The 12995-nt window shown below is 39.6% G+C and overlaps 2 protein-coding genes across 4 annotated transcripts in view; one reads left to right on the top strand and one right to left on the bottom strand.

The window, feature by feature from the left end:
- The window catches only part of Crim1 (cysteine rich transmembrane BMP regulator 1), a 185513-nt gene extending 174957 nt beyond the window's left edge, over window positions 1-10556 (top strand). For both annotated transcript variants that reach the window (XM_042675511.1, XM_042675512.1), the window contains 4 exons: window positions 925-1119; window positions 4335-4457; window positions 6923-7110; window positions 8059-10556. In XM_042675511.1, coding sequence (XP_042531445.1) covers window positions 925-1119; window positions 4335-4457; window positions 6923-7110; window positions 8059-8235 — 683 coding nt within the window. In that variant the 3' untranslated portion in view covers window positions 8236-10556. The remainder of the gene's footprint in view (window positions 1-924; window positions 1120-4334; window positions 4458-6922; window positions 7111-8058) is intronic.
- A 1325-nt stretch (window positions 10557-11881) lies between these two features.
- Window positions 11882-12995, bottom strand: part of Fez2 (fasciculation and elongation protein zeta 2) — a 37528-nt gene continuing 36414 nt past the window's right edge. For both annotated transcript variants that reach the window (XM_042675513.1, XM_042675514.1), the window contains one exon: window positions 11882-12778. In XM_042675513.1, the coding sequence (XP_042531447.1) occupies window positions 12762-12778 (17 nt within the window). In that variant the 3' untranslated portion in view covers window positions 11882-12761. The remainder of the gene's footprint in view (window positions 12779-12995) is intronic.

Below are 12995 nucleotides of genomic sequence, written 5' to 3'. Positions count from 1 at the left end.
CTCAGTAGGATGGTCTAGCCATTGGCCTGCCCACAACAGCAAACCCTTCAGGCTTCTCCATGGACTGGCCCATCTCTGCCTGGCTGCTAGAACTGCTGGTCACTTGGGTTCACTCAGAACCCCTGTTCTTGAGCTCCAGCTGTGAAATGTGATCACTCATGAATAAATTAGAAGGGAAAGGAACTTTCAAGGAAAAAGGTTGGCAAATGGGAACTGAGGATGGGGGTATGACAAGAATGAGAAAATGAGGATGGGGGTGTGACAAGAAAAGCAATGTTTAAGCTCTAAATTCCATGTCCTCCATTAAAGTAACCCTAATGTTTTTCCTCAACTATGCTTTTGAAAAAAAGAGAAAACTGAAGTGAAATAAAGTTGTTTCTGGAATGGAAATGTCCACAATGGTGAGAGGGAAATCCACGCTGTGTCCCTGGAAAAATGAAGGAAATGGTTCTCTCTGGGTGGCTTCCTCTACTCCACTCACCCCCCCCTCACCTCCTGTCCCCAGGGGAGGGGTGTCTGTGATGGAAGAAAGCTATCTGTTCCTGTAATGTTGCTCACCACTCTGTCTGTACATCAGGGTTTCTTGACTGTGTCTCTGTAAATATACTTAGCTGAACCTGTATCTCCTCTCTACCTCTTTCTGATAGTCTAGTGGTACTCTCCCTGTGGGGAGTATTCCCAAGTGGTTGTTACATGGACCACCTGCATTAGTCAGCCTCGTTCTTGATCAGGTTCTGGCCACAAAGGAAGATTCCACAGGTTCACCAAGGAAAATGGCAATGGGACGGGAGGAAACCAGATTCCACAGTGTGATTTTACTGAGCTATATACTGCTCTGCTTTCTAAGCAGAGGATGAGCTATTGTATGCTGTTACCTCAAACAACTCCACCATGTATTGTTTTTTTGTTTTCGTTTTTCACTAGAAGACACAATTCCAAAGAAGGTGGTGTGTCACTTCAGTGGGAAGGCCTACGCTGACGAAGAGCGGTGGGACATTGACAGCTGCACACACTGCTACTGCCTACAGGGCCAGACCCTCTGCTCAACTGTCAGCTGCCCGCCTCTGCCCTGTGTTGAACCCATCAATGTGGAAGGAAGTTGCTGTCCAATGTGTCCAGGTATCTAAGTCACCATCCTTCCAATTTCTAGCTGTGACCTTGAGTTAAGATAGAATTCAAGCAGCTTACTTACCCACCCACAAATTCATCTGGCCCAAGTAGTGTGAGCCAGTTTAACATCCTCTGACATGGAGTCTCTGGGGTTCCAGGTAAGTGAGAGCTGATTGGCCAGAATTGTTAGGTTCCGCTGATTTGTACTCTTAACATTTTGTGGCAGTATACCACATTGGTATAGCACCCTCCTAATGACACCTTGCCCTATCAGAGTGGCAATTTGGGTGCCTTGGTGGAGCAGCCGAGGCAGAAAGGGGTCCAAGATCAACCTTAGGAGAGAATATGCAGCCATTCTCTGAGTGCGTGGCAGAAGCCAAATGGAAGTACAGCATTTAAGGAGTGCAGCTCTCATTTATGCTTCTATCCGTTGTCCGGTTTCAGGCTTCCACCCTCCTGTCACATGCAGCCACTCTCAAGCCACTAGCTCTGTTGTTCATCTCTGCCCACATGCAACATAACCACTGAGCCCGCCCACTCTTCAAGTCAACTGTGTCATTCAATATCTTTGTTTCTAACCTAAGCCCCTCACAGCTGCCTAGATCAACCCCTGAGATCTTCTAGTTTCTATGCCTCCATCTCCTGCCAAAACAGCTCCTTTATTTTCTGCCTCTGATCCCAGAAAAATGTGGCCTTGGCCTGTCACAAGAGGAAGGGATTTAAGCTAGATCTGAAAGTCAGGTGGACTCTCTTCATTGGATGAAGAATAGTTGGGAGAGGTGAAGGCTAATGCTCCTGGAGCAGTAAACTCTAGTTTCTGTGCCTTGCACATGGAAGTAGCTGAATCGTTCATGAATTCTAGAAGAGAGAACGCTGCTTAAAACATGCCCAAATGAAAACAGGTAAATCACCAGGTGCTCCCTGTTCTATCTGCCTCCGTTCATCCTGATCAGTGAGGTTTGCAAAAAGAAAAAAAAAAATGATTGTTTTGGTAATTGTACTATTTTTTTAAATGGTGTTAGAAAAATTATACTATAAAAGTTCATCTCCTACAAGGACTGATGGACTTGTGGAAACACCTCCACACTAAGAAGCCCTGCTCACGCACCAGACGCCCTGAGACAACTCACATGTCCATAGCACAGGCACCAGCCTGCTGCAGGCTACCACTGCTGCTGCTGCTGAGCTTCAGGCTACCAGGGAGGAGGCAGTCCTCTTAGCTCAGAAACCATGGTGAAGGTGAATGGTGCCCAGGATAGCACTGTCGCCCCGCTCCCCCCATGCAGCTAAAGTGTTTGGGTACATTGCATGACTCAGAGATGCATGGTAGTGGACATAGTGCAGGTTCCCCCCATGTCCTCTGCCCAGGAAAGCTTGCAGACTCTGCAGCTACTCAGGTTCCTCATCAGGTCCAAAGAGCTACACATCTCAGAGTGAACACTCACAGAGACCTAGGGATTGCAAAAAACACTTAGCCATTAATCTCACCCAGGAAAAAAATCTGAGGTAAAACTGAGTTGATCCCAGCTCTGGGACTTCTGCAGAAGCAAGCTGTGGACATTCACGGGTTTGGTGGGTACCGAACTGAGATTCAGCTTTCCACTGAGCCCTCGAGGTCAGGTCTCTGTCCTTGTATAAGTTCATGGGAAGGCCCATGGTTCAAGGTGCCCCGGGCACTAAGGCCTGTGGAGGGCTTATGTACTGAAACATGTCATCTAAACATTTTTCTTCCCAAGTTCATCCAGAGACTCATCACACACATCAAACTTTCTTAATAGGATAAGCACCACTCCTACCAGTGTGCACATCCCCAATCACCCAATCTACGCCTACCAAACCAGGGCCTATGGGGTCACATGGTTTATAAATTCTTCAGTAACTCTGACAGGATATTTTGATTGAGAGTCATTTATACTCAGTCTCCGGCTCCTGCAGATGATTCTTTTCAGTAAATTCAGTTTTTAATTCTGGAATTTGCAGGGACTTTACTTAAGGGAAACAGTCATTCTTAAAGGCCTTACACGTAAGAAAGCAGAAGGTTAGAAAACTGAGGCTAAAGCAACTTCATTCTTGGAGGCAACAGGAACACTCCAGCTGTGGAATCACAGAACTACATTTGGATATAGTTACTAGATGCACAGTCTTGATTCCTTACAGTCTCTTGAGTGTAAGTCCCTGGCTGGATGCCTCGTTAGAGCACAATGGGCCTGCTTTTCTGTATACCTCTCATGGCTCACATTCATCTCAAGGCTCTTCTGAAAGCCTGGTAATTTGGGGATAGAAAACAATCACTCTCATCAGAGAAGAGTATTGATCCTGTTTTAATCTGTATTTTACGTATTTTGTTTTCGTCTTTAGGAAAGAATATTTAGGAGTATAAATGTCAATTGATCTCTTTTTAAAAACATTAATTAATCACATGACAAGATCTAGCTGAGAGGAAATAAATGAGTGTCACATTTATTAAAAATAGAGACTCTCAAGAATTACATCTTTAAAATCTAGGGCTAGCTGTTGTCAGCTAGATGAAGTGTAGATATAAAAATATATTTGTATTTTCTGAGAACAGCTCTGACTTTTTCCTCTGGTTTTAGAACTTGACTCTCAACCTAGCCTACTTAATTAGATGGTTTGGTTTGATGTTGTATCTTGTGATCAGATGCCTGTATGATCAACTAGATACTGTAAATACAATCACTAAAGATTAAATTCTGGACTAAATAGTTCTCTGGGAAACATGATGGATATTTGAGTCCTAACTCAGGCAGCTATCATGTAGTCTATATGCATTCATTCCCTGTAGGGAAATGGTCAAGAAATGCATTTGCAGAGTAGATAAGCTTTAACTTTTCAAATTCTGCTGACATTTTGTAGAAATGAGTTAACTTTGACAGTTAAGGAGAAAAATTAAAATTAGTACAGTATTTTGCCCGTGCAGGGTAAAAGAAACCATTTTATTTTAGCCAACATTCATCAGTTTATCATTTTGTACAAAACCAACACCATTTGACTAAAAAAAAAAAACACTCTCTTTTTATGAGAAGAAATATTTCCTACCATGCAACAAAGCTAGTGACTCTGTAGCATTAATGATAGATGGAAAATGGAAGTGGAACTTCCATGTCCCCGTAATAGTGTTGAATATCCTTAAATTGAGGATATGAAAACCAAAAATAAGAAAGGCAGCATTTCCATCATCTCTTACACAAAATGCTTCCTTCTAGAAATGTATGTCCCAGAACCAACTAATATACCCATTGAGAAGAAAAATTACCGTGGTGAGATTGACCTAGACATCCCAATGTGGCCCACTCCCAGTGAGAATGACATCATCCATCTCCCTAGAGGTAAGAATTGAAGTCACTTGAGATCTCTTCAGTCTCCTTTATAGTCTGCTTCATTTTGTCTTAATTTTTTTTCTGTATTTTCAAATGCATTACATTTAAACTTCAAATTCAAATAACTACCCTAGGAAAGATCTGGCTTGGCCTGTACACTTTAAACACTGTGGCCCAATACTGCCTCCTGTTGAATCCAAGCACATTTTCAAAAATCATTGCTGTACAATTTTTTTATTTCTTTTGGAAGAAGCAATATTCATTGCTGAGAGATTAATGGTCTGTTATTTAGAAATTCTAAACGCTGCTCTTGAATCAAGCCAGATGACCAGAGAGCCAAATTCCTAGACTCCAGAGTTTTGGCTTGTATGCTTGCTCTGACTGAATGTGCTATAGCAGGCTACTGCCACTTGTTCAGCCAATCGGTATCAGTATCTGCCGTGTGCCTGGTACTGTTCAAGTTGCTGGTCTCTGGTCATGAGAAGAGCCTTACTTAATGCAGTATGTCAAGGACCTGTGCATTTCATGGTATCCCTATTTAAAATCCCTGAAGAGAGAGTTGCTCGTATGTCAGAAGCAAGAAATGTTAGGATTCTCTCCTAGGCAACTGATTTAACATGAAAGACATTGTGAAGCTTCTTGATTATATTTGTTTCTGTTTTGGCTGCTGGAAAGTCAATGGCACCTTTTACAGCTTGCTTTTATTTTAGCATCACAACATAAACTAAAAGACTAAATTTTATAAGCAGACCTCAGTTGAAGCTTTATTTTCTTCCCATCAAGATTCTGCTGAATTTACTTTTTAATGTTTCTTAAAGCTTCTCATTGAATCCTTTGGAATACAGGAAGATAAGGAGTCATTCCTTATTCATTATGTATTTGAAACCTAAACTCATCAATAAAATGTTATTTTTGTCTTTCATTTTTCTTGATGCTGTTAAATATGTTCCTTTTCCCTCCCTATAAAGTATTACCATCGGTACTGGCTAGAATGAGTAGGAATCTTCTCTTCCTATTCCTTCCCTCACCCACAGAACACACAGAAGTACACAACAACAAAAAAGTCTTAAGTTTTAAAGCCTTAGACTGTATTCATATCACAAAGCTCCATTACTTTTTTATTATTATTTTTGGGTCCGGTCGTGGGGCCTGAACCCTGGGCCTGGGCACTGTCCCTTAGCTCTTCAGCTCAAGGCTAGCGCTCTACCACTTGAGCCATAGCACCACTTCTGGCTTTTTTCTTTTTGCTTATGTGGTGCTGAAGAATCAAACCCAGGGCCTTGAGCATGCAAGGCAAGCGCTCCACTACTGAGCCACCTTCCCAGCCCCTCCATTACTTCTTAAGCTGATTCTTCAGAAATATTTATGATCGACTCCTTTTGATTATATGTATCTTGTATCTTTGGCCTTGATGCATTTAGGAAAAGTTGACTTTGAATGTTTATTTGAAACAAGAAAGTAAGGAAACTCCAAAGAGTGCCTGTTAATTCTATCTGTGTCTGCAACATTCATTTTAAGAGTGGTGTTTTAAAAGAACAGGATATTCATTCATAAAAGCAAAATTAAATGTTGCCCCCTCCAGCAGTATAATTAACCAAGGAGGGGAAATAACAGACCTAGTGAGGTTTATCAACACATATATGAAGAGTAAGACATTTCAGCTTAGAACTCAGCAAACAAGAATAGCAGACAAAAGAAAAAAGCTCCTAATTAAGAATTCTGGTTTAGTTTTTGATCCAGTCAGTCTTAGCTGTTACACCAGGAGGTAAGTAAGATGTTTTGTCTTAGGCTCCTAATTGCAATTAAGCAGGGAGCAAAGCTAGTGTTCCAGCTTCAAAAATCTTAGGCCATATATGTTCATTGTAATCAAAATATTTTTACCATTTGTCACACAGTACTTGTAGATTAGTCTAAATTTAATCCTTTAAAACTCTACAGAGTCCTGGGAATGGTGGCTTCAAGCCTATAGTTCTAGCTATTTGGAAGTGCAGAGGAAGAGATCACAGTTAGAGGCCAGCCTAACATAAATAAATTCACTAGATCATCACACCAATGGCTATACATGGTGACACAAGGAAGCACACTAGGATCAGGCCAGGCCAGCCTTGTCATAAAGGAAGACACTATCTCAGAAAGTAACTAACATCAAAATGACAGGCAGAGGGGCTCAAATGAGAGAGCACCAGCCTAAAAAGTATGAGCCCCATAATTATCTCCCCCCCCCAAAAAAATTTAAAGCAGTACTATGCTCTTGACTAGCCAAAGACAATATTATCTTACCCAAGTAGTAACATTTTTTTCCTCTTCATTTATCCCTGAAAACTTTATCCCCCAACAGTTCTTTAGCTCTACATTAGACTTTAATCATGTTTTCAGTCCAAAGAACTAAGCATAAACCAAGGTACTGATCTCTATTTGCCATGCAATTAAAATAACGCTTTGAAATTCTGGTTTATTTTTTTTCCTTCTCTTAGATATGGGTCATCTCCAGGTAGATTACAGAGATAACAGGCTGCACCCAGGCAAAGATTCTTCACTGGACTCCATTGTCTCCGTTGTGGTGCCCATAATAATATGCCTCTCCATCATAATAGCACTCCTGTTCATCAATCAGAAGAAACAGTGGGTACCACTGCTGTGCTGGTATCGAACACCAACTAAGGTACAGTTCTGGGAAAGTCTCCAGAATGATGGAATGATGGAACTAGGAAAGTTTTACCCCTTTACATTTCCAAAACTTCCTAATACCTTTTATAGTTGCCAATTTATACTTTGCTACTTTACTTTGCTATTCATAGCCTTAAACATAGATCAGTCTTAGGAACCAAATACACAGTACTTGCCTAGATTGGGTCAATTATCCATCATCCACTAGTTAATGAGTTCTGACCTCATAGACCAACTTCTGGATGTTCTTTCAAATGAACAAATACCTCTGCATTAGGAGTTGTTCAACAGTGATACCTCATATTTCTCACTCATCTTAGAATCTGGAGAGAAATCATGAAAGGGGAGAGATCTTTCTTAAGAGAAAGCAACAAGAACACTGAAAGATAAGGATATACGAAGTGCAGAGGGCAGGTGGATGTGTCCAAGCATGAAGTGGAGAAGTAGCTCAGGATGAAGAGGCTGGGGCAGCACCAGACAAAGTAAAGGCAGACTTCGGGGAGGGGGGGATGTATTTTTTTAATAAAAGAGCTTAATCTAGCTATTTAAATCAGAAAAATATATTAAGGGAAATAAATTATAATTCAACTCCAATCCTTTATGAAACCTTGCAGACTAACAGTATTCCAAATAACTACTTAACTAGTTCACCAACTAGTTCACCTTGCTGTATAAATTTCTTGTCACCATGGTTAGCTTGCCTCTGACTTTCTGTTGGCAAATATGCATGGGACACAGCTTGTGTACTGGGCACCTGGCTGGGTCAAGCAAACAGTGCTAAGCAAGACCAGATTCAAGTCTACTATGACAGTCTAGTCTATATTCTGACCATCAACACATTGGGATGCTATTGCCTTGACTGAATTAGCTCCTGGATATTTGTTTATTTGGGTTATGTAAGGCATCTAATTCATTGTCCTTTCTTCCTCCTCTCACTAAATAGCCTTCTTCCTTGAATAATCAGCTGGTATCTGTGGACTGCAAGAAGGGAACCCGAGTTCAGGTGGACGGTTCCCAGAGAATGCTAAGAATTGCTGAACCAGATGCGAGATTCAGTGGCTTCTACAGCATGCAAAAACAGAACCATCTACAGGCAGACAATTTCTACCAAACAGTGTGAAGACAGGCAGCAGGGATGAGGCTTTAAAAGACAGAAAACAACGAAATCTGCTCTTAAACGTAAACTAGAATTTGTGCACTTGCTTAGTGGATTGTATTGGATTGTGACTTGATCTGCAGCGCTAAGAACTTACTGGGATGGGCTCTGTCTACAGCAATGTGCAGAACAAGCATTCCCAAATTTTCCTCAAGATAACTGACCAAGTGTTTTCTTAGAACCAAAGTTTTTAAAGTTGTTAAGGTATTACTTGCTTGTAAAATAGCTGTAGAGATATTCGGGGGTGGGAACAGTGAGTTTGGTTGGGAAAATGGGTGGGAGGGTGGTGTTGGGAAGAAAAATTGGTCAGCTTGGCTCGGGGAGAAATCCAGTCAAATAAAAGCAGTTCATGGCCCAGAGGATAATTTTTTTTTTTTCCTGTTGCTCTGAAGACTGCACTGGTTGCTGCAAATCTCGGGCCTGAATGAGCAGGAAACAAAAAAAAAGGCCTTGCGATCCAGCTGCTGTAAACCACCTTAGAACCACCAGAACTTTGATAGCCATCCCAGGTCTAAAGCCACAGTTTTTCTATACAGTCACAACTGCACAGGCAGTGAGGAAGCCAGGGAAATGCGATAGCCACATTTCTCTAAAGCGGGTTATTAAGAATCTATACAATTATACTTTTTGCTGCTTTTTGTTTTCTTCCAAGCCAATCAGCCAGTTCCTAGCAGAGACAGCAAATGAACAAGAGCTAAGCCATTTCTTGATGTGAGCACTGGAGTTTTTCTTACAAAGTGGCAGGAAGAAGGGAGAAGGGAGGACACCAGGCATTTCCAGGGCTGTATTCATTGTTTCTCGTTGCTTTGTTCTGTTATGTTGTTGGTTGTTCATAGTTTTGTGTTGAAGCTCTAGGTTTTTAAAAAAAGACTGGGGATTTCTTTCTTCCTTATTATATACTGATTCTACAAAATAGAAACTACTTCATTTTAATTGTATATTATTCAAGCACCTTTGTTGAAGCTCAAAAAAAATTATGCCTCTTTAAACTTTAGCAATTATAGGAATATTTATGTAACTATCTTATGCTTCAAAGAACAAAAGTATTTGTGTGCATGTGTATATAATATATATACATATATATTTATACACATACAATTTTATGTTTTCCTGTTGAATGTATTTTTATGAGATTTTAACAAGAACAAAGGCAGATAAACAGGCATTCCATATCAGTGCTTTTGATCACTTAACAGATTTTTTGAATAACATAGAATCTCATTCTACCTGCAGTTTAATTGGAAAGAGAAATGTTTGTGCAAGGGTGTGTGTGTGTGTGTGTGTGTGTGTGTGTGTGTGTGTTTGTGTGTGTGTGTGTATGTGTATCTATCTCAAGCAGCCAGCATCACACCTGCTATATGGAGAGGATATTCCTTAATTAAAATCTTCCTTATTTGGATTTGCTTTCAGTTGGTTTTCAATTTGCTTACTGGCCAGAAACATTGATGGCAATTTTTATCTGCATCACTAATCAGCTCCTGGATTTTTTTCAAACAACTGTTTGAAACAACTACTGGAATATTGTCCACAATAAGCTGGAAGTTTGTTGTAGTTTGCCTCAGATAACTGACTGTATACTATAGTGTTAACTTTTCAAACAGCTCTTAGCACTTTTATACTAATGACCCATTTGTGCATTGATTTTTTTTTTTCTTTTAAAAATGCTTGTTGTGAAAGACACAGATACCCAGTATGCTTAATGTGAAAAGAAAATGTGTTCTGTTTTGTAAAGGAACTTTCAAGTATTGTTGTAAATACTTGGACAGAGGTTGCTGAACTTTAAAAAAAATTAATTTATTATTATAATGACCTAATTTATTAATCTGAAGATTAACCATTTTTTGTCTTAGAATATCAAAAAGAAAAAAGAAAAAGGTGTTCTAGCTGTTTGCATCAAAGAAAAAAAAAGATTTATTATCAAGGGGCAATATTTTTTATCTATTTCCAAAATAAATTTGTTAATAATACGATGTTATCAAAATAGATTTACATCAGCCTGGTTAGTATAAAATTTTGTTGACAATTAATCCATTCCTGGCATAAAAAAGTCTTTATCAAAAAAATTTGTAAATGCTTGCTTTTTGTTTTTACAATCACGGCCATATGAAAATACTAACAGGATATAGGACAAGGTGTAAATTTTTTATTATTTTAAAGATATGATTTATCCTGAGTGCTGTATCTATTACTCTTTTACTTTGGTTCCTGTTGTGCTCTTGTAAAAGAAAAACAAATATAATTTCCTGAAGAATAAAATAGATATATGGCACTTGGAGTGCACCATAGTTCTAGTTTGCTTTTGTTTTCTTTAAAAAGGAAAGCTGTAAGGGGTGGTTTGCAACTTGGTTCTTGGCAGCAAATAAACACCCTGAGTTTTAAAAAATCACACACTTTGGAAAAGACTTCTTATTTGGGATCAGGAAGATGAATAGTCCTTTGAAGGTCAATGAACCTCTGGCAAGACAGAAAAGTCCCAGGTGGCCCTTCTCCAAGGAATCCGGGCAAAAGTGCCCAATTACACTGTACAGGGTACTGTTCTCAGGAAGACCTGAAACCTACCTACCTATCAGAAATGTGTTCATCACTAACACAGGCTGACCACCATCCCTTACCCAAAATACTTGGGATCAGAAGTGTTTCAGACATTGAATTTCTTATAGTTTGGAACTATTTGCCTGTACATAATGAATTGAGACCAGACCCAAATACACATTATACATATATAGTCTGATGCTAATGTACACAATTTGGTTGGTGTACCTGCTTTCTCTACTCTATCACATAAGGTCCAGGTATGCAATTTTCTACTTGTACCATCAAGCTGATGCTCCACAACTTGGATTTCCATTTTAGGGATTTTCGCCCTTTATCAAAACTACTTCATGAGGCACAAGGAGGAATATGCTGGGAAACCCCCCAATAGCTTACTGAGAAAGAACCAAACAAAATTACAGAATTAATTAAGACTGAGAACTGATAGGGAAAAGTCATTACAACTTGCATATGATTTAGAAGCATCAGCCAGAATGAGCTATAAACAGAACAATCAGTTGGCCCAGAACATTATACTATATCTCCTTTAAAACTACATTTCTTTAATATTTTAAGGCATCCATTTTATAAATTCAGATCAAATTAAGTTAACATTTTGTCAGTATACAACATCAGCTTGTATAGCAAGTTCCATATCTCACTATCAAAGAAAACAGTAACAAAATAATAATCTGAAGTTCTACATACCCCTGGAGAACAGCTGACATGCCAGGCTGATACCTAATTGCAGACAGACCTGCTGTATCTTATTAAGCAGAGGAAGGAGAATGGGCAGTACACTCACAAGATGCTAAAGTAGAAACATAAAAGTCACTAATGGCAGGGTCACATTGGAAAGGGGGCTGCCACAGCTCTGGACTCAGCCCCACTAAATTGAGGAGGAGCTACCATTACACAGTGGTTTGGTACGACCTAGAAGTCTTCCTCTCCCTTTAGCATCCCGAGGTTGCTAATCAGTGCTTCACCAGCTCCCGCACTGTAGTGGCAGACTGTACAGAAAAAAGTAAAAACCTAGCTCTGCAAGGGGAAAATGAAATGCAACAAAAACCCAAGGTTCTTCAGTATATATTATTTTTACATTTATTAAATGTCATCAACTTGAATGAATCTGGCAAAAATGTTCATGATTGAGTGTAGCATCCATGAATTGCTGTTTTGTAGGATTAAGCTCTAAGAAAGCACAGGGGCATGAATTAACACCAGTTATCAACAGCAGTTTCTTCACACCTTAAAGGACACCAAGTCCTTTCAAGGCCCACACCCTCACAGACCAGGGAACAGACATTTACACATCAGAAGGTAACAAGATTCTAAAGTGGCAACCAAAATGACTTAAGAATACGAACATGAAACAAGCAGCAGCCCACAACACCAGGCCTCAAGAGTCTCCACATTAATCAGAGCCAAAATGATACATGTTGCGGGGCATTACTGCTTCAAAAAAGCCCGAGTTGTTAAGTTTCAGTCTCTGGACAACACTGGTAGGTAATATGTATACTGACAATTCTCATAAAAATGTACATTGCTTCCTGCCATCACTGGAGGATAGCTGTAGTCTAAAACTTCCAGTGCTTTAGCTCTTCAGTGCAGGTTAGATGTAGAAAACCATAAAAGCTCAAATGGAGTATATTGTCAGTTAACAAAAAATATAGCTGTGCACAATTAATATTATCCTACTGTAACAACGTAGAGAATAGTTTGTTAGAGTGAGTTTACCAAAATCCATCTCTAGAATTCAAAAGCGTGCCATAGTACTCTTGATTCTATATAAAGAATTAGTGAAGTCTTCATCTGTTAATACTGAATCCCAAACCCAAGTCCAAGTGTGTTGGGTTTCCGATAGCAGGAAGATTATGTAGCAAGTCTTCCAAATAGTGCTGTAAGAAATTGAGCTCGCAGTTCATAAAAAGTAAAGCTGTTCCTGCAGCCACATGGCTCTATGTAGGACACAGAACTAGAAGAAAAAGAGGAAACCTTTGAGGTAGAAATGTATCCTCTGCATAGATGTACACCAAATGACATATACACATTTTATATACACCTTACATGTATATAAATGACGTGATGAGAACCCAGTGTTAACACAAGGATCTACAATAGCAAAAACATGTTCACAGGTTTTAGGATCTACCCAGAAGCCACATTCATTTACACCAAATGAAGTCTGCACA

Source organism: Dipodomys spectabilis, unplaced genomic scaffold (genome assembly GCF_019054845.1).
Source record: "Dipodomys spectabilis isolate Male_0828 unplaced genomic scaffold, ASM1905484v1 ptg000026l, whole genome shotgun sequence".
Lineage (NCBI taxonomy): Eukaryota > Metazoa > Chordata > Mammalia > Rodentia > Heteromyidae > Dipodomys > Dipodomys spectabilis.
This window is presented reverse-complemented; position numbering and strand designations above follow the sequence as displayed.